The sequence below is a fragment of the Bufo gargarizans genome, chromosome 8 (genome assembly GCF_014858855.1).
Source record: "Bufo gargarizans isolate SCDJY-AF-19 chromosome 8, ASM1485885v1, whole genome shotgun sequence".
NCBI classification, from domain to species: Eukaryota; Metazoa; Chordata; class Amphibia; order Anura; family Bufonidae; genus Bufo; species Bufo gargarizans.
In genome coordinates, this window is record NC_058087.1 from 158,909,159 (window position 1) to 158,931,087 (window position 21,929).

At 46.2% G+C, this 21,929-nt stretch overlaps 1 protein-coding gene across 2 annotated transcripts in view; it reads right to left on the minus strand.

The window, feature by feature from the left end:
* The window catches only part of METTL22 (methyltransferase 22, Kin17 lysine), a 236,465-nt gene that overhangs the window by 158,576 nt on the left and 55,960 nt on the right, over positions 1 to 21,929 (minus strand). For both annotated transcript variants that reach the window (XM_044303615.1, XM_044303614.1), the window contains exon 5: positions 20,055 to 20,199. In XM_044303615.1, the coding sequence (XP_044159550.1) occupies positions 20,055 to 20,199 (145 nt within the window). The remainder of the gene's footprint in view (positions 1 to 20,054; positions 20,200 to 21,929) is intronic.

Here is a 21,929-nt window from a genome sequence, read left to right on the forward strand (position 1 = left end):
AAGGTGCACTTTGGAATATGCGCCCCTTTGCCCACCTTGGCAGCAAAAAAGTGTGACACATCTGGTATCGCCGTACTCAGGAGAAGTTGGGGAATGTGTTTTGGGGTGTCATTTTACATATACCCATGCAGGGTGAGAGAAATATCTTGGCAAAAGACAACTTTTCCCATTTTTTTATACAAAGTTGGCATTTGACCAAGATATTTTTCTCACCCAGCATGGGTATATGTAAAATGACACCACAAAACACATTCCCCAACTTCTTCTGAGTACGGCGATACCAGATGTGTCACACTTTTTTGCTGCCAAGGTGGGCAAAGGGGCACATATTCCAAAGTGCACCTTTCGGATTTTGCAGGGCATTTTTTACACATTTTGATTGCAAAGTTCTTCTCACACATTTGGGCCCCTAAATTGCCAGGGCAGTATAACTACGCCACAAGTGACCCCATTTTGGAAAGAAGACACCCTAAGGTATTCCGTGAGGGGCACTGCGAGTTCCTAGAATTTTTTATTTTTTGTCACAAGTTAGCGGAAAATGTGGATTTTTTTTTTTCCTCTTTTTTCCTTACAAAGTCTCATATTCCACTAACTTGCGACAAAAAATAAAAAATTCTAGGAACTCGCCATGCCCCTCACGGAATACCTTGGGGTGTCTTCTTTCCAAAATGGGGTCACTTGTGGCGTAGTTATACTGCCCTGGCAATTTAGGGGCCCAAATGTGTGAGAAGTACTTTGCAATCAAAATCTGTAAAAAAATGACCGGTGAAATCCGAAAGGTGCACTTTGGAATATGTGCCCCTTTGCCCACCTTGGCATCAAAAAAGTGTCACACATCTGGTATCGCCGTACTCAGGAGAAGTTGGGGAATGTGTTTTGGGCTGTCATTTTACATATACCCATGCTGGGTGAGAGAAATATCTTGGCAAAAGACAACTTTTCCAATTTTTTTATACAAAGTTGGCATTTGACCAAGATATTTTTCTCACCCAGCATGGGTATATGTAAAATGACACCCCAAAACACATTGCCCAACTTCTCCTGAGTACGGCGATACCAGATGTGTCACACTTTTTTGCTGCCAAGGTGGGCAAAGGGGCACATATTCCAAAGTGCACCTTTCGGATTTTGCAGGGCATTTTTTACACATTTTGATTGCAAAGTTCTTCTCACACATTTGGGCCCCTAAATTGCCAGGGCAGTATAACTACCCCACAAGTGACCCCATTTTGGAAAGAAGACACCCCAAGGTATTCCGTGAGGGGCATGGCGAGTTCCTAGAATTTTTTATTTTTTGTCGCAAGTTAGTGGAATATGAGACTTTGTAAGGAAAAAAGAAAAAAAAAGAAAAATCATCATTTTCCGCTAAATTGTGACAAAAAATAAAAAATTCTAGGAACTCGCCGTGCCCCCCACGGAATACCTTGGGGTGTCTTCTTTCCAAAATGGGGTCACTTGTGGCGTAGTTATACTGCCCTGGCAATTTAGGGGCCCAAATGTGTAAGAAGTACCTTGAAATCAAAATGTGTAAAAAATGGCCTGCGAAATCCGAAAGGTGCCCCTTTGCCCACCTTGGCTGCAAAAAAGTGTCACACATCTGGTATCGCCGTACTCAGGAGAAGTTGGGCAATGTGTTTTGGGGGGTCATTTTACATATACCCATGCTGGGTGAGAGAAATATCTTGGCAAAAGACAACTTTTCCCATTTTTTTATACAAAGTTGGCATTTGACCAAGATATTTTTCTCACCCAGCATGGGTATATGTAAAATGACACCCCAAAACACATTGCCCAACTTCTCCTGAGTACGGCGATACCACATGTGTGACACTTTTTTGCAGCCTAGATGCGCAAAGGGGCCCAAATTCCTTTTAGGAGGGCATTTTTAGACATTTGGATCCCAGACTTCTTCTCACACTTTCGGGCCCCTAAAAAGCCAGGGCAGTATAAATACCCCACATGTGACCCCACTTTGGAAAGAAGACACCCCGAGTTATTCAATGAGGGGCATGGCGAGTTCCTAGAATTTTTTTTTTTTTTGCATAAGTTAGCGGATATTGATTTTTTTTGTTTTTTTTCTCACAAAGTCTCACTTTCCGCTAACTTAGGACAAAAATTTCAATCTTTCATGGACTCAATATGCCCCTCAGCAAATACCTTGGGGTGTCTTCTTTCCGAAATGGGGTCACATGTGGGGTATTTATACTGCCCTGGCTTTTTAGGGGCCCTAAAACGTGAGAAGTCTGGAATATAAATGTCTAAAAATGTTTACGCATTTGGATTCCGTGAGGGGTATGGTGCGTCCATGTGAGATTTTATTTTTTGACACAAGTTAGTGGAATATGAGACTTTGTAAGAAAAAACAAACAAAAAATGTCCACTAACTTGTGCCAAAAAAAATGGCTGAATGGAGCCTTACCGGGGGGGAGTGATCAATGACAGGGGGGTGATCACCCATATAGACTCCCTGATCACCCCCCTGTCATTGATCACCCCCCCTGTAAGGCTCCATTCAGACGTCCGCATGATTTTTACGGATCCATGGATACATGGATCAGATCCACAGAACGCATGCGGACGTCTGAATGGAGCCTTACAGGGGGGTTATCAATGACAGGGGGTGATCAGGGTAATCAGGGTGATCACCCCCCTGTCACTGATCACCCCCCCTGTAAGGCTCCATTCAGACGTCCGCATGATTTTTACGGATCCATGGATACATGGATCGGATCCACAGAACGCATGCGGACGTCTGAATGGAGCCTTACAGGGGGGTTATCAATGACAGAGGGTGATCAGGGTAATCACCCCCCTGTCACTGATCACCCCCCCTGTAAGGCTCCATTCAGACATCCGCATGATTTTTTACGGATCCATGGATACATGGATCGGATCCACAAAACGCATGCGGACGTCTGAATGGAGCCTTACAGGGGGGTTATCAATGACAGGGGGTGATCAGGGTAATCAGGGTGATCACCCCCCTGTCACTGATCACCCCCCCTGTAAGGCTCCATTCAGACATCCGCATGATTTTTTACGGATCCATGGATCCATGGATCGGATCCACAGAACGCATGCGGACGTCTGAATGGAGCCTTACAGGGGGGTTATCAATGACAGGGGGTGATCAGGGTAATCAGGGTGATCACCCCCCTGTCACTGATCACCCCCCCTGTAAGGCTCCATTCAGACGTCCGCATGATTTTTACGGATCCATGGATACATGGATCGGATCCGTAAAAATCATGCGGACGTCTGAATGGAGCCTGACAGGGGGGTGATCAATGACAGGGGGGTGATCAATGACAGGGGGGTGATCAATGACAGGGGGTGATCAGGGAGTGTATATGGGTGATCACCCGCCTGTCATTGATCACCCCCCTGTAAGGCTCCATTCAGACGTCCGCATGATTTTTACGGATCCATGGATACATGGATCGGATCCGTAAAAATCATGCGGACGTCTGAATGGAGCCTGACAGGGCGGTGATCAATGACAGGGGGTGATCAGGGAGTGTATATGGGTGATCACCCGCCTGTCATTGATCACCCCCCTGTAAGGCTCCATTCAGACGTCCGCATGATTTTTACGGATCCATGGATACATGGATCGGATCCGTAAAAATCATGCGGACGTCTGAATGGAGCCTGACAGGGCGGTGATCAATGACAGGGGGTGATCAGGGAGTGTATATGGGTGATCACCCGCCTGTCATTGATCACTCCCCTGTAAGGCTCCATTCAGACGTCCGCATGATTTTTACGGATACATGGATCGGATCCGTAAAAATCATGCGGACGTCTGAATGGAGCCTGACAGGGCGGTGATCAATGACAGGGGGTGATCAGGGAGTGTATATGGGTGATCACCCGCCTGTCATTGATCACCCCCCTGTAAGGCTTCATTCAGACGTCCGCATGATTTTTACGGATCCATGGATACATGGATCGGATCCGTAAAAATCATGCGGATGTCTGAACGGAGCCTGACAGGGGGGTGATCAATGACAGGGCGGTGATCAATGACAGGGGGGTGATCAGGGAGTTTATATGGGGTGATCAGGGGTTTATAAGGGGTTAATAAGTGACCGGGGGGGGGGGGGTGTAGTGTAGTGTAGTGTGGTGTTTGGTGGGACTGTACTGACCTACCTGAGTCCTCTGGTGGTCGATCCTAACAAAAGGGACCACCAGAGGACCAGGTAGGAGGTATATTAGACGCTGTTATGAAAACAGCGTCTAATATACCTGTTAGGGGTTAAAAAATTCGGATCTCCAGCCTGCCAGCGAGCGATCGCCGCTGGCAGGCTGGAGATCCACTCGCTTACCTTCTGTTCCTGTGAGCGCGCGCGCCTGTGCGCGCGCGTTCACAGGAAATCTCGCGTCTCGCGAGAAGACGCGTATATGCGTCCAGGAGGAATAAAGCAACCACCTCCCGGACGCATATATGCGTACAGCGGTCGGGAGGTGGTTAAAGGGGTTGTGTCATGAAACAATGTACATTTTTTCAAACTAACACCTTGATCTAAATACTTTTGTAATTGCATTTAAATTAGAAATTTAGTATAGCCAGCGAGCTATTCAATAAACTCTCTGTATAGCACCACCCGCTGTTTGTTCTTTTCCTTATTTGTTGTCCGTCTCACTAAGCCAGTCGAATGTGCTCAGTTTATATCTTCAAGTGCCACCAGCCATATAGAAACATAGAATGTGTCGGCAGATAAGAACCATTTGGCCCATCTAGTCTGCCCAATATATCTGAATCCTATGACTAGTCCCTGGCCCTATCTTATATGAAGGATAGCCTTATGCCTATCCCATGCATGCTTAAACTCCTTCACTGTATTTGCAGCTACCACTTCTGCAGGAAGGCTATTCCATGCATCCACTACTCTCTCAGTAAAGTAATACTTCCTTATATTACTTTTAAACCTTTGCCCCTCTAATTTAAAACTGTGTCCTCTTGTGGTAGTTTTTCTTCTTTTAAATATGCTCTCCTCCTTTACCGAGTTGATTCCCTTTATGTATTAAAAAGTTTCTATCATATCCCCTCTGTCTCTTCTTTCTTCCAAGCTATACATATTAAGGTCCTTTAACCTTTCCTGGTAAGTTTTATCCTGCAATCCATGGACCAGTTTAGTAGCTCTTCTCTGAACTCTCTCTAGAGTATCTATATCCTTCTGGAGATATGGCCTCCAGTACTGCGCACAATACTCCAAGTGAGGTCTCCCCAGTGTTCTGTACAGCGGCATAAGCACTTCACTCTTTCTACTGCTTATACCTCTCCCTATACATCCAAGCATTCTGCTGGCATTTCGTGCTGCTCTATTACATTGTCTTCCCACCTTTAAAACTTCTGAAATAATTACTCCTAAATCCCTTTCCTCAGATACTGAGGTCAGGACTGTGTCAAATATTCTATATTCTGCCCTTGGGTTTTTACGCCCCAGGTGCATTATCTTGCACTTATCCACATTAAATTTCAGTTGCCAGAGTTCTGACCATTCTTCTAGTTTTCCTAAATCCTTTTCCATTTGGCGTTTCCCTCCAGGAACATCAACCCTGTTACATATCTTTGTGTCATCAGCAAAAAGACAAACCTTACCATCGAGGCCTTTTGCAATATTTTAAAAAAATTGGTTCTTTTAGAAGCTGTGGCAGTTACAGGGAGAGAGCTGCAGCAGAAAGGACATGCACATTGAGCTGCCATTGGAGCAGTAAATGTGGAGATCTCTGGACCCATGTGTTGTACAGGGTTGGCTCTAGGTTATTAGTATCTATGCTGCTCACCGAGCACAGAGCTGTACATTGTATAGTGGTTGTTGTAGGGATCGCAGCCCAGCCCCATTCACTTCAAATGGGGCTGAGCTTCACCTAGGCCACGTGACCGATTAACATGATGTCACTCAGCCTAGGGAAAGCCGAGGGAAGATCACGGCGCTACTGCGAGCGCCACTGTCTTCTTACACAGGTGTTGGACCCCCACCGATCAGATACAACATCAGTATATGTGTTTCGGAAAACCAGTTGATGGAATTGCCCCCAAAGGTGTCCATATACTTTAAGGCACCTGCCAGGGATTGCGTTATTAATCTGTCTTCATTACTGGAACACTAAGATCAACATCACTGTAGAGAGAATTTGCACCCAATGATAGCTGTCCCCAAAAGAGCCATAATCTCATTTCCTTCTCTTAGTCAGGGCTGTGGAGTCATTATGTCAGAGTCAGTAGAAATGTATTGCCAACTCCAGCTTCAAATTAAAAATATGAACTATCATATATTATTAATGCTGTATATCTGCATACTTGCTTTCACAGAAACTTGAAATTTTCATAATATAATTACTGTATATATTATATCAAGCTAAGGCACCTATAAATAATTAAAAAAAAATGTGATAATCCATAAAGGAAGATCTGACTGAGGCAATAAACCTTTTTGAAAATATTAAAGGGGTTTTCTGGGATTTTATCCTCAGGATAGGTCATCAATATGAGATCTTCGGGGGTCCGAGTCCCAGCACCCTCACCAATGAGCTGTATGAACAGGCCGCAGAGCTTCCTCTGCCACGTTTATCAGTCACATGGACTTGGCGCAACTCCTATTCAAGTGAAAATCGTCTGAGGTGTAATACCAAACACAACTGCCATCCAAAGGACGGCCCTGTGCTCGATATGCTACCAGGAGGCCACAGAGCGCACCAGAGCTCAGGGAGCGCCAGAGCTTCATCAAACAGCTGGGCGGCTGGAGCAGCTCTGAGCTCATACTGATGAACTTTGCTGAGGATAGGCCATCATTTTGAAAATCCCAGGAAACATCTTTAAGTAGATGGCAATGTTTTTCTTCAGGTTCTTTATTACTGATCCTAATGTTGTACATATGTTTATTAAAGAGGACCTTTCACTGGTTCTACAATATCGATACCTGGCAGTGTAGGGCATGTTTAGGAGATGTCATCTCGACAATTTTTTTTCTGATCTGGTGCTCCGTTGCGGAGCTGTGCCCCCTCTTTTTTGGTGCCCTGTGTGCTAATCAGTAGCATCAGCACAGGGAGGAGGAGACGGCAGCTTTTCTCAGGGGGCATCTCCTTCTCCCTGGCTGAGAGCTGTCCAATCACAGCGGACCGTTTCACAGCCAGGGAGAAGGAGTCGACCCTGAGAAGAGCTGCCGTCTCCTCCTCCCTGTGCTGATGCTACTGATTAGCATACAGGGCACCAAAACAGAACGGTGGGTACAGCGCCGCAACGGAGCAGCATATCAGAAAAACATTGGCGCGATGACATCTCCTTTACATGCCCTACAGCAAGACGTATTGATATTGTAATGTCAGGACCTGTGAAAGGTCCTCCTTAAAAAAATACATTGGCCCAGATGTATTAACCTTATAGATGGAGTTAACTTAGACCAGCTGTCTAGACCTGTACCAGATTTATTTCTGGCACTCAGGCTGGATGATAAAATATGGTGTAGGGATACACACTTGTCTGTGACTACAAATATTGGTTGGCTTACCTTGAGACAGATTTTTACTCCAGAAATGAGGTGCAATTTAGGCGCATTTTGAAATGCCAAGCATGTCACAAGATAGTGTACAGACCCTAGGAGTGCCAAATTGTGCCAATTTGTCAGAGACCCAGTCACTTTTTAGACAGATTTTTGGAGCAGACTCATTAGTAAATCTGGTCCATTATGTTTTTACACAAATATTGCTTACTATGTTTCTGTTAAAGCCTTTTGAAAGCTTTTTTTTTTTTTTTTTTTGTTCAGAACTTGTGTGTCAATAAGTATATTTATGTTCCATCTAAGTAGTCTGATTATTTAGGCCTCGTTCACATCTCCATTTGTAGAGCTCTGCAACAGCCTGCCGAATCCTCTACTTCACACTGCATGCAACGGTTCTTTCTGCGGCCAACAGCCGGCATTGAGCCGGATCAGGCTGCCGGATCTCTGAAACAGAGACGTGAGCACAGCCTTATGCGATCCTATTGAAAAGCCTGATATCAACATTTTACTACGGTAAACCTAGTATAAGGCTACTTTCACATTAGCGTTCGGCCGGATCCGTTCTGAACGGATCCGCTCATAATAATGCAGACGGAGGCTCCGTTCAGAACGGATCCGTCTGCATTATTTTAGCATATAAAAGCTAAGTGTGAAAATAGCCTCGTACGGATCCGTCCAGACTTTCAATGTAAAGTCAATGGGGGACGGATCCGCCTGAAGATTGAGCCACAGGGTGACATCTTCAAACGGATCCGTCCCCATTGACTTACATTGTAAGTCTGGACGGATCCGCACGGATCCGCACGCCTCCGCACGGCCAGGCGGACACCCGAACGCTGCAAGCAGCGTTCAGCTGTCCGCCTGTCCGTGCGGAGGCGAGCGGAGCGGAGGCTGAACGCCGCCAGACTGATGCAGTCTGAGCGGATCCGCTCCATTCAGACTGCATCAGGGCTGGGCGGCTGCGTTCGGGTCCGCTCGTGAGCTCCTTCAAACGGAGCTCACGAGCGGACCAGCGAACGCTAGTGTGAAAGGAGTCATACTAATTAAACTTGAGCCTAGGACTGCAGCAAACTATTATTTTAGCAATCGAGTATTCTACCGATTATTTTTACGAATAATCCAGTACTCTAATAATAAAAAAAATAATTAATAGACGGTGTTCATTTATAAAAACTCATCAAACCCCCTGCCATCAGTCCCCAACACCCTTCGCCTCCCCCCCGTGCGATCAGCCCAAGTGCATTAGTTCCCCCATAGTGCCATCAGCTCAGTTCCCCAGTGCTTGCAGCTCTCCCCCACCCCAGTGCCTTTAGCTCCACTCCCCCAGTGCAATCAGCCCCTCCATGCCATCCATTGCCATGTCCCCCACTCCCCCAGTGCATCCATACCATCTGATTTCCCCCACTGCGATCAGATCAGCCCCTCCATGCCATGTCCCTCACTCCCATAGTGTCATCAGCGCCTCCATGCCATCCATTGCCATGTGCCCCAATCCCTCAGTGCCTCCATGCCATCCATTGCCAATTGCCATGTCCCCCACTCCCCCAGTGCCATCAGATCAGCCCCTCCATGCCATGTCCCCCACTCCCCCAGTGCCATCTGCCACTCCATGTCATCCATTGCCATGTCCCCTCCCCCAGTGCCTCCATGCCAACAATTGCCATGTCCCCCTCCCCCAGTGCCTCAATGCCATCCATTGCCATGTCCCCCTCCCCCAGTGCCTCCATGCCATCCATTGTTATGTCCCTCTTCCCAAGTGCCTCCATGCCATCCACCATGTCCTCCACTCCCCCAGTGCCATCAAATCAGCCCCTCCATGCAATGTCCCCCACTCCCCCAGTGCCATCTGCCCCTCCATGATATCCATTGCCATGTCCCCCTCTCCCAGTGCCTCCATGTCATCCATTGCCATGTCCCCCTCCTCCAGTGACTCCATGCCATCCATTGACATGTCCCCCTCCCCCAGTGCCTCCATGCCATCCATTGCCATGTCACCCTTCCCCAATGTCTCAATGCCATCGATTGCCATGTCCCCTCCCCCAGTGCCTCCATGCCATACATTGCCATGTCCCCCTCCCCCAGTGCCTCTATGCCATCCATTGCCATGTCCGCCTTCCCCATGCCTCCATGCCATCCACCATGTCCCCCACTCTCCCAGTGCCATCAGATCAGCCCCTCTATGCCATGTCCCCCCCTCCCCCAGTGCCATCTACCCCTCCATGACATCCATTGCCATGTCCCCCTCCCCCAGTGCCTCCATGCCATCCATTGCCATGTCCCCCTCCCCCAGTGCCTCCATGTCATCTATTGTCATGTCCCCCTTCCCCAGTGCCTCAATGCCATCCATTGCCATGTCCCCCTCCCCAGTGCCTCCATGCCATGTCTCCCTCCCCCAGTGCCTTTATGCCATCCATTGCCTTATCCAGCTTCCCCGTGCCTTCATACCATCCACCATGTCCCCCACTCCCCCAGTGCCATCAGATCAGCCTCTCCATGCTATGTCCCCCAGTGGCATCAGCCCTTCTATGCCATCCATGTCCCTTCCCCTACTCCCCTAGCTCCATCAGCCCCTCCATGCCATTTCCATCCATGTCCCCGAGCGCCATCAGCCCTTCAAATCACAGGTGCCCCCTTCTAATCACCAATGATGGCCAGTTCGCATTGTTCACCCGCGAACATATGCGGGCTGCCATCTTTTTTCACAAGTCCGGCGAGGCACAGGTAAGCCCTTACCTGTGCGCGAGCCGGTCTGAAAACAAGTGCGGTCAGCGGGAGCAGGCAGTTCCGAGAACAGCCACCGGAGGCCTTCATCGGGCTGTTCTCGGAACTGCCTGCTCCCGGTGACCACATTTGTTTTCAGACCGGCTTGCGGCACAGGTGAGGGCTTACCTGTATCTCGCCGGACTTGTGAAAAAAAATGGCAGCCCGCATGTTTTCGCGGGCAAACAATGCGAACTGGCCATCACTGGTAATGACCAACATCACCTTCCTCCCCCCCCCCCCTTCCCCCGGCAGAGTCGGGCCCCTGCTAACTTTATACTTACCTTTCCTGGCAGTTTGCTGACATGGAGTCAGCAGGATACAGACCGTGTCTTCTTCCCAGCATGCACTGAGACGTCACACACAGTATTAGGCAGCACGGTGACTATGTGTGCAAGCAAGGCCCTGGTTGGTGCAGCGCGGTGCTGACGGGAGGCCACGGAGCAGTGAGTGAGAGGCTTCACTTCCCACACCCGAACGAGACATTATAAACCGCCAAAACCGTCATTTTATTTTTTTGCTTGTTTCAGTACAGCCATGGATCCTATAGCACTGGCCGGACAGCTGCAGGGGCTGTCTTTGGAGGCACCTGACCTCCGCACGACCGTCTCGCAGATCCAGAGACCACAGGCTGCTGGTTCTAGTGGTGGTGGTGGTTACCAGGTCTGTCTCGAGCCTAAAGTTTCCTTCCGGACAGGTTCCCTGGGGGAAGTGATAATTTCACTTTGTTCAGGGAGGCGTGCAAATTGTATTTTAGGCTACGTCCACGCTCATCTGGAGATGAGATTCAGAGAGTTGGTGTGGTTATTTTGTTGCTTAAAGGGGACGCTCAATCATGGGCTTTTTATCTGCCGACCGGATCTCAGTCTCTCCAGTTGGTGGATGAATATTTCAAAGCTCTGGTTCTCATCTATGATAACCTGGATCAGACCTCCCTGGCCGAGACAAGCTATGTGGCCTTCGTCAGGGAGAACGTTCTGCTTGGAATTTTGGAGGTGGGCTTCGGATACTTAGTGGAATGATCCGGCTCTCCGTAGTCAGTTTTGTCAGGGATTATCAGAGAGGCTGAAGGATGCTTTGGTCTTTCATGAGAATCCAGGGTCTCTGGAAGCCACTCTGTCTCTTGCAGTACGCATTGATAGACTCCTGTGAGAGTCATCTAGGGGCCCCCACTGTCAGGACGTACTATCAGATAATGTAGCATCTTCCTCTGACACTTTGGGTGAAGATACTCCTGGGTTTATGTATGGGGATGAGCCCATGCAATTAGGGGGAGCTACTCCTGGATCTGCTTTAAGGCGTATTAGTCGTAGGAAGGGAGTGTTTTTTTTCTGCGGACAAAAGGGACATTTTATTAATGTATGTCCATGCATTCAGCGTCAATAAGAAAAAAAAAAGGGGACGTCTAATTCCCATCTGACTCTTGGAGGGGTGAAAGGAGAGTCAGAAAATGTGCAGTTGTCTTTGACTGGTAGTACTCGATTCCTCCTGACTGCCGAGGTGGAGCTAGAGTCCAAGACTGGGGATTGAGGTATTTATCGATAGTGGGGCCGGGGTGAACCTGATTGATGCTCAGTTCGTCCGTATGCACGGGTTGAATCCAAGTGCATTAGAGAAAAACATTTCAATTTTTGCTATTGTTTCTGCACCTCTAACTGACATCCAATTAAGCCAGGCTATGAGCTGAGCGCTGCGATTGGCCAGCGCTACAGCATAGGAGAAAGAGACCGCGGCAGGTTCCCCTCGGTGGAGCCTAAGTTCCACCGGGTGGAGCTTAAGTAGGAACATACCGGAGGCTATAACCGGAGAACGGAGCAGCGCCCGGGGATAACAGTAAGTGCAGGGGGATCCCTGGGTGCCGCTCTACACGTCGGTATAGTCAGTTTACATACTTTTTCCTGGTAAAAGGTCCTCTTTAAGTCCCACCAGAGGTTCTCAATCGGATTTAAGTCTGGTGACTGCGATGGCCACTTCAAAATGTTCCAGCTTTGAATCTGCAACCATGCTCTAGTGGACTTGGAGGTATACTTGGGATCATTGTCCTGTTGAAAGGTCCAACGTCTCCCAAGCCTCAAGTTTGTGAAGGACTGCATCACATTTTCATCCAATATCTCTTGGTACTGAAAATAATTAATGGTACCTTGCACACGCTGAAGCTTCCCTGTACCTGTAGAAGCAAAACAGCCCTAACCCTGCTTTCACACCTGAGCGTTTCCCAAACGCGCATCAGACGCGCGTTTTTGACGCGCGTTTTTTGTAATAGTAAACGCGCGTTTGACGCGCGTTTGTGTCATTGACTGCAGTGTCCTATGGCCACAAACGCGCGTCAAAACGCCCCAAAGAAGCTCAAGTACTTGTTTGAGCGTCGGGCGTTTTACAGCGCGATCGTACGCGCTGTAAAACGCCCAGGTGAGAACCATTCCCATAGGGAAGCATTGCTTTTCATGTGTTGAGCGTTTTACAGCGCGTTTGAACGCGCTGTAAAACGCTCAGGTGTGAACTTAGGGTAAAGCATGATTGACCCCTCCGCCATGCTTCACAGTAGGCCTTGTTCTTCCTCCTCCAAACATAGCGTTGATCCATGGGCCCAAACAGTTCTAATTTTGTTTCATCAGTCCACAGAACACTATCCCAAAACTTTTGTGGTTTGTCCACATGACTTTTGGCATACTGCAGTCGACTTTTCTTATTCTTTGGAGACGTCAAGGGGGTGCGCCTGGGAGTTCTGGCATGGAGGCCTTCATTACGCAGTGTGCGCCTTATTGTCTGAGCTGAAACTTCAGTACCCACATCTGACAAATCTTTTTTCAGTTCCTCAGCAGTCACACAGGGACTTTTCTCCACTTTGCGCTTCAGGTAGCGCACGGCAGTCGAAGTCAGCATCTTCTTTCTGCCACGACCAGGTAGCGTTTCAACAGTGCCCTTTGCCTTGAATTTGCGAATGATGCTTCCTATGGTGTCTCTTGGTATTTTTAACATCTTTGCAATCTTCTTGTAGCCATTGCCCTTCCTGTGAAGATAAATCACCTCTTCTCTTGTCTTCCTGGACCATTCTCTTGACTTCACCATGTTTGTAAACACAACAGTAAATGTCTAGAAGGAGCGGAGTATCACAGTCCTTTTAAATCTGCCTAATTGGTGCTTATTATGCTTGATTGCTGCTCCTTGACATCCACAGGTGTTTTCAATACCTGATCGAAAACACTTGAATGAACCTCTGTTCTTAAGAGTGGTAGTCTTTAAGGGGTTGAATAATTGTGTCAATGAAGAAATCACAAAAAAACATTTAATACTGTATTACAAAAACAATTGATGTCATTTTAGTTGCATTTGGTTCTTTAAAAAGTCCTTGTAAGATTGCATTCTGAACACAATTACAAATGTACACTCAATTCCTTAAAACCCTTTACAGCATTGGGGGTGAATAATATTGAACACAACTGTACCTCTATGTTACTTTCTATATCTGGTAGTCATATCTTCTTAACAGGCATCCCTCCATTAACCACTCAGGGATCCCATGCTGTTTTCACCATCTCCCTCCCAGAAAGAGTTAATAAAAGTTAATGAGAAAGTTATGTGTACCCCAAAAAAATGGCGCCATTAAAAACTACAACTGGTCCGGGGCGTGGCCTGACCGAGCTCGATGGTGGCAGCTTGAGACCAGAGCTCCTGCCACTAGATCCTATCTTAGCACTAGTCTGAGCACCACCCGACCCGCGGAATGAAGATTCAATCCAAAGAATCGATCAGAACCATAGCGGAACAAAGGAGGGACCCTTCACAGCAGTCCGACATGGATAAATTCTTTCAAAAGACGGCACCTCAGTCAAGCTCCCGGCCGGGCAAGATGGCGCCGAAACGAGGAGAGGAGGAAGAAGGAGCTGATGACGCTGGCGGTGCTGCGATGTGTGAAGCACTGACGGAGGTGAGCAAGAAGCATGCAGGGGAAGACCCGACTGCTCTTACCAGGGACTTTTTAGAATGTGCTCTGCAAAGGGCATTAGCTCCGATAGCGGCCGATTTATCCACTATAAAGGCAGAGGTCCGCCATATTGGGGACAGAGTGGAAGCGCTGGAGCAAACACAGGAAGCTATGATAACTTTCAATACTGCGGTTAAAAGCTCGCTAGGCTCGCATACCAGAGCCATGAATAGTTTACTGCTTCAAATGGAAGATCAAGAAAATAGAAATAGAAGACGCAATATAAGAGTCAGAGGGTTCCCTGAAGCGGAGAGCAGTGAAGATCTGCTTGCAGTGATGGACTCACTTTTTACATACCTGCTAGGCCCAGATAGAGCTAAGGGCATCACAGTAGAAAGGGTGCACAGGGCACTTAGACCCAAACCAGGGTCATCTGAAAACCCCAGGGACATTATATGCGGATTGTTGAGTTACAGAGACACAGAAAACATCCTACAAAAGGCAAGAGAAAAGAAGGAGATTTCGGCGCAAGGCAAGAGTGTGCAAATTTATCAAGACCTAGCAGCCTCCACACTTCAAAAGAGGAGGTTATTGAAACCGCTGACTGACACACTGCGCTCTGCAAAGATTCCCTATAGGTGGCTGTTTCCATTTGGCCTCCTGGTCTCAGCAGGAAATCGTCGCTTCACAATACGCACCCCAGATGATTTGAAACCGTTCTGGGAAATGACAGATATAACCCCTGTTGAAATTTCATCATGGATGCCGGCCATTGAAGAAGAACTGCCGCCGCTGCCAAAAGTCTCTCCTTGGACTCAAACAAAACAGAAGATAGGACGAAATAGGAAGACGGTGAATAGAGCAATAGACACTTGAATACCCATTCCACCGGAGAAAGGTGTTGTCTGATAGAATGCTATGCCAATTTTTCCGTATATCTAAAAGTAGTATGATATGTTATTGTTATTCCATGTTGCTTATAACTTCTGTTGGAAGCAAAAATTTTACCTGGGGATAGGTTAAAGTCCCTCGTAGGTTTTTAAGAAGAGGTTCTTAAGCAACCCAGTATTTTACTGGATTACTGAAACATAAACGGGTGCTTAGTTGCTATTGGTAACCACTCTAGTGGGCTGAGAGGGATCTAGGCCGATCAGGGTGTACTGTTGATAATTGATTACACCCCCCCCCCCTCAAATCGACCAGAGGGAATTCAAACTGATAATGCAGTTATCAGTCAGTTTATATGGTTCCTATATGGTTAAATGTTGGATTACACTCCATTTAGTATTATTGTTAAATCTCCTAGTCTGGTCACCTTGGTCTTGCGGCACGCGTGCTGCTCTTAACATGACACAGAGATGGCGCCGCTGACACTCAAAGTAGCAACCTTTAATGTCCATGGTTGTATAGGCCCTGTTAAAAGAAGCCGTATATTCAGTATCGTCAAGAAAGCAGCTATAGATATAATAATGCTGCAGGAAACTCACTTTACTGCTCGAAATGTGCCCAACTTGGGAAGTACCTCATTTCACAACTGGTTTCATGCCTGTTCAGACAGATCAGCATCTAAAGGGGTTAGTATAGGGCTGAAAAGAGGGATACCTTTCACTCTGCACTCTCAATTAATTGACCCAGAAGGCAGGTTTTTACTGATAAATTGTGAGATAGGTCACACAAAACTCACTTTGTGTAACTTATACGCCCCAAATGTTAAGACAGTGAGTTGGCTGATGGATACTTTAGACAAGATATCCGCTTTCTCCTCTGGATGGTTATTAATGGGCGGTGATTTTAACTTAACGCTAAACCCTTTATTAGATTCCTCATCCCGGAGATCAGCCATCTCCTTCAAAGCGCTTAAATCCCTGAACACGCGTTTGAGAGACCTTCATGTAATTGATGTGTGGAGATCAATTCATGGGGATAGAAGGGATTATACCTTCTATTCCAACCCACACAAGTCTTACCAGAGGCTAGACTACCTCCTGGTATCAGAACAATATTTAACGTTAGTCAGGTCAGCTGACATAGATAGCATAACGACTTCAGATCACGCAATGGTGTATAGTACCATTACGATTCCAGAGGTATTAGGGAAGGAGTGGTCATGGAGACTAAATCACACGCTTTTGGACTCACAAAAGCACGTTGAGGGTATCACTAAGAAACTAAAAGATTATTTTGATATAAACACGTCTTCAGATACATCACCAACTATTGTATGGGAAGCGCACAAGGCGGTAATAAGAGGATAATTTATTGCCTTAGGATCATATATCAAAAGGGAGCGCACAAAAAAGTTGGCAGAATTGCTGGAGAAAATTTCTCAAATGGAGAGGATACACAAAAGATCTCTAGCTGTAAAAGATTTTGAATCACTGGTCACTCTTAGGCAAGAGCTGAAAACGCTCCTTAACGTTAAGTCTGCAAAAGCGTATCTAAGGGTTAAACAAAAACATTATATACATGGGAACAGAGGGAGTAAAATCTTATCTGCAATGATTAAAAAGAGAACGGAACAGACATTTATTAAACAAATGAGGAAAACAGATGGTTCACTGACAACAAAAAATGAAGATATTTCGGAGGTGTTTGTAACATATTACCATGAACTATATAACATAAGGAAAAACGAATCCACAGAGGAATGCCAGGCAAGAAGGGATAGGATAAAGGTTTACTTAAAAAATCTCAACCTTCCGGAACTTTCAGGAGGGGATACTGAATCACTGACAGCCCCGGTAACTATAGGTGAGATAGAGAAGGTCTTAAAAAGTGTTCCTAAAGGAAAAAGTCCGGGACCAGACGGCTTAACAGTTGCTTACTATAGGAAATTTTTACCTACACTAGGCCCTCATTTAGTATCTCTTTTTAATGCCCTATTACGTGGAGTACCTCTGCCCAAACAGTCACTTGAAGCCCATATTACAGTGCTGCCCAAACCGGGTAAAGACCCGGCGGTACCGGCCAGCTATAGGCCAATATCACTGCTAAATGCAGATATCAAAATATGGGCCAAAATATTAGCCCACAGGGTCGCTCCCAGGCTCCAAAATCTAATCTCGCCTGAGCAGTCGGGTTTTGTAGGGGGGAGGGAGTGCAGAGACAGCACGTTTCGGGTGATTCAGGCTCAACAGTATGCTATGTCGAGAGGAGAAGGGCTCACGTTCCTGAGTACTGATGCCGAAAAGGCTTTTGATAGGGTGGACTGGGAGTTTATGGAAGCCACCTTGTTGAGGTTTGGCTTTCCCGCTCAATTTGTGACCGCTGTGCTGTCTCTGTACTCCACACCCACGGCTAGGATAAGGGTAAATGGTAACCTTACTTCCCACTTTGAAATTAAGAACGGAACCCGTCAAGGCTGCCCTCTATCACCAACCCTGTTTATTTTATGTTTAGAGACCCTCATGCAGGCCGTTAGACAGGATGATGGAATTCAGGGACTCAAGATAGGCCCACAGATTCACAAAGCAGCAGCATTCGCGGACGATATGCTCTTTCTGCTCACCAAACCTTTAGAAGCGTTCCCAGCTTTACTAAGACAGCTAGATGAATTTGGAGATTTGTCCAATTTTAAAATCAACTTATCTAAGTGTGTTGCATTAGGGATCAACACTACCCGAACAACTATAGCCCACCTTAAAAACAAATACCCTTTCCAATGGCAAGAGGATAATATAAGTTATTTAGGAGTCTGTATAACTAAAGATCCTGATCAACTATTTTTACAAAACTATCCTAAGCTACTAAAAGATATTAAAACTCAGTTAAGTGAGCTGAAAATCCCCTTCTTGACATGGTTGGGAAGGAAAAACGTGTTGAAAACGTACATACTTCCTAAATTTTTATATCTGATGCAGACGGTGCCAGTGCCTTTGCCAATGTGCTATCTGAATCAGGTAAAAAAGACCTTTTCCAATTTTGTGTGGAATCAGACTAAACCCAGATTAGCATATAAGAGACTAACTCTGCCAAAACACAAAGGAGGGTTTGGGTTACCTGATATTAGGGGATATTATGGAGCAATTCAATTGAGATTACACTCAGAATTGGCAAATACCAGAGTTACTAAACTAGGATGCCAAATTGCTAGGAAGATATTAGGACAGAGGAATTTAGCCCTATTATGGGATATGAGTAGAAAGCCTTCCAGTAGAGATAAAATACCCAGTTCTCTAAGAGGAGTTTATGATACCTGGTATAAGCTATCGGGACATATACATCCCTCTAAGAAATTATCACCTTTCACGCCTATCAGTTATCTCCCCTATCTGTTGCAGGCAGACTTTCAGGACGATATGGGTATATGGGCAGCTATGGGAGATGTAGCGGTTGGTGACGTTTTAGAAAACAGAAAGGTCCCATCTATTCACAGCCTAAAAGACAGGTTCAAGCGCATTCCATGGGCCTCGACACAATACTTACAATTTCACAAAATATGCTCTCAGTACTTGGTGAGCACTACGAGCAATTATGTCCCTTCCTGGTATGATACGTTATGCAATCAATTGACAGGTGTGAAGGGTACTGTCTCACGTATATATGATAAAATACTGGAGATAGGAGCAGATCTCAGACCTCCGTTTGTTTTAAAATGGGAAACCGAGATCGGGCAATCAATGGACGAGGGCACAGTTAGGAGAGTATTGGCACACTCACATGGTTACTCCAGGTGCATTAAGATCCAGGAAAATGCCTTTAAGATATTAACGAGGTGGTACAAAACGCCAGATAAGTTACACTCTATTTCACCCGAAGTACCAGCTGATTGTTGGAGATGTGGAGGGGCGGAAGGCACCATGTACCATATATGGTGGACATGCCCACAAATCTCTAGATATTGGAACTTGATATCTAAGGAAATCCAGAAGATATGTAGGATAACAACACCTCTTACACCACAAGTAGTACTACTCAACTTGCCAGATAGCCATTATAAGCTGACCAATAACTCATTGCCGGCGCTATTGATAGCTGCAGCAAAGCTTCTGGTACCGAAATATTGGCTATCCAAACAGACCCCGAGCCTGAAGGAGTGGGTGTTTAAAGTACAAGAGATTTATCAGCTGGAAGAGCTCACGAGTTGGGAGACATTTTACTAGCTTGGGACAAATGGTCTGAATGGTATACGGAGTTCACCACAAGACCGAGTGTTTAATAAGTTTGGCTAGTACCAAAGAGAGATGACCAATGTGTACCCATTAAGGTTCATGTCACACTTAGTTAGGAGAGTCCTCAGTCCAGTATCTAGAGGCATAGAATATTTGGTTGTGGTTCGAAAGACAGGCGGGCCACAGCTATTAAAGAAGGGACATTGTGGGTTGCTAAAGAAGATCGCGTTATGAAACCACTGATTGTGTCAGTCTTTTTGTTAGGGAATGAACGTAACAGCACATGTAAGAATTAATACTTGACCAAGTGTGAAAATCTAAGAGATGGAGTATTGATATTATTATTTTTATGTTCACTTCACTTTATTGTTGTTTGTATCTTCTACAAATGTCATGACATTGACATGTCTGAGCATTGAAAAATCTAAATAAAGATTTGACAAAAAAAAAAAATACAACTGGTCCCGCAAAAAACAAGCCCTCAAGCCTCACAGACTGAAAAATAAAGTTATAGCTTTTGGAACGTGACAATGAAAAAAGGAAGAAAAACACTTGGTCAGTAAGGCTCAAAACAGGCTGGTCACTAAGGAGTTAAAATAATAAACTCTACTCCACGCTTCTTACATTTGAAGTTTTCACATAAAATGCCTTGAGTCTTACGATGTCAATGAGAGTTCTGTGAGCTGGACTCTGGGCAGGGGGGATAATTCATCTGTGACGGGAATGATATTAGGAAGAAATGATATGCTCTACCTGTGCAGTAGACGGCCTTAGCAACTGTTGCCATAATGATACTTGTGAAGCCAGTGCCCGCCCCGAGCTCCAATGCCGTGCACCCTCTGAAGAGATCCTGCTGCCACAGGATGTAATCAGCAAGAAGAAATGCTCCTCGCCAGATCTAGAAAAAAAAATGCAGCACGTAAAAGCCAATGTCTCTTATACTGCCCGAAACCAGATGATATGTAACTGTGGAAAACGGAAACTTCCCAATATATTAAAGAGAATCTGTCTGCAGATTTGTACCCATAAAACTGGCTGACCAGTTACATGTGTACTTGGCATGATGTTTTAACATCTGCAAATGAGCCTCTAGGAGTAATGGGGTTGTTACCGTTACACCTAGAGGCTCAGCTTTCTCTGCAACTGCTGGGCCCTCTTAAAAGTGATCACACCTGATCCTGTCAATCAAAGTGCAGAGGGTGTGGCAGTTGCAGAGATAGCAGAGCCTCTAGGTGTAACAGCAACACCCCCATTACTCCCAGAGGCTCATTTGCATATATTAAAACTTCATTCTTCTCAGCGATGCGGGTACATATGAACTCAGGACCAACACAAATGTCTTCAGCTGCCGAGCGCACATGTAACAGGTCAACCAGTTTCATAGGTACAAATCTGCTGACAGATGCCCTTTAACCGCCTCTGGACTGCCTAACGCAGGATCGCGGTCCAGAGGTGGCTGTCCCAGGCAGAGTCACGCGTCTACGCGTCATATCGCGAGACTTCCTGTGAACACGCGCACACAGGCGTGCGCGTTCACAGGATCGGAAGGTAAGAGAGTGGATCTACAGCCTGCCAGCGGCGATCGTTCGCTGGCAGGCTGTAGATGCAATTTTTTTAACCCCTAACAGGTATATTAGACGCTGTTTTGATAACAGCGTCTAATATACCTGCTACCTGGTCCTCTGGTGATCCCTTTTGCTTGGATCGACCACCAGAGGACACAGGTAGCTCAGTAAAGTAGCACCAAGCACCACACTACACTACACCCCCCCACCCCCCCACCCCCCGTCACTTATTAACCCCTTATTAACCCCTGATCACCCCATATAGACTCCCTGATCACCCCCCTGTCATTGATCACCCCCCTGTTAGGCTCCATTCAGACGTCCGTATGTGTTTTACGGATCCACGGATCGGATCCGCAAAACACATACGGACGTCTGAATGGAGCCTTACAGGGGGGTGATCAATGACAGGGGGGTGATCACCCCATATACACTCCCTGATCACCCCCCTGTCATTGATCACCCCCCTGTAAGGCTCCATTCAGACGTCCGTATGTGTTTTACGGATCCATGGATCGGATCCGCAAAACACATACGGACGTCTGAATGGAGCCTTACAGGGGGGTGATCAATGACAGGGGGGTTATCATCCCATATACACTCCCTGATCAGCCCCCTGTCATTGATCACCCCCCTGTCATTGATCACCCCCCTGTAAGGCTCCATTTAGAATTTTTTTTGGCACAAGTTAGCGGAAATTGATATTTTTTTTGTTTTTTCTTACAAAGTCTCATATTCCACTAACTTGTGTCAAAAAATAAAATCTCACATGAACTCACCATACCCCTCACGGAATCCAAATGCGTAAAAATGTTTAGACATTTATATTTCAGACTTCTTCTCACACTTTAGAGCCCCTAAAATGCCAGGGTAGTATGAATACCCCACATGTGACCCCATTTCGGAAAGAAGACACCCCAAGGTATTCGCTTAGGGGCATATTCAGTCTATGAAAGATTTAACTTTTTGTCCCAAGTTAGCGGAAAGGGAGACTTTGTGAGAAAAAACAAAAAAAAAATCTATTTCCGCTAACTTGTGCACAAAAAAAAATCTTCTATGAACT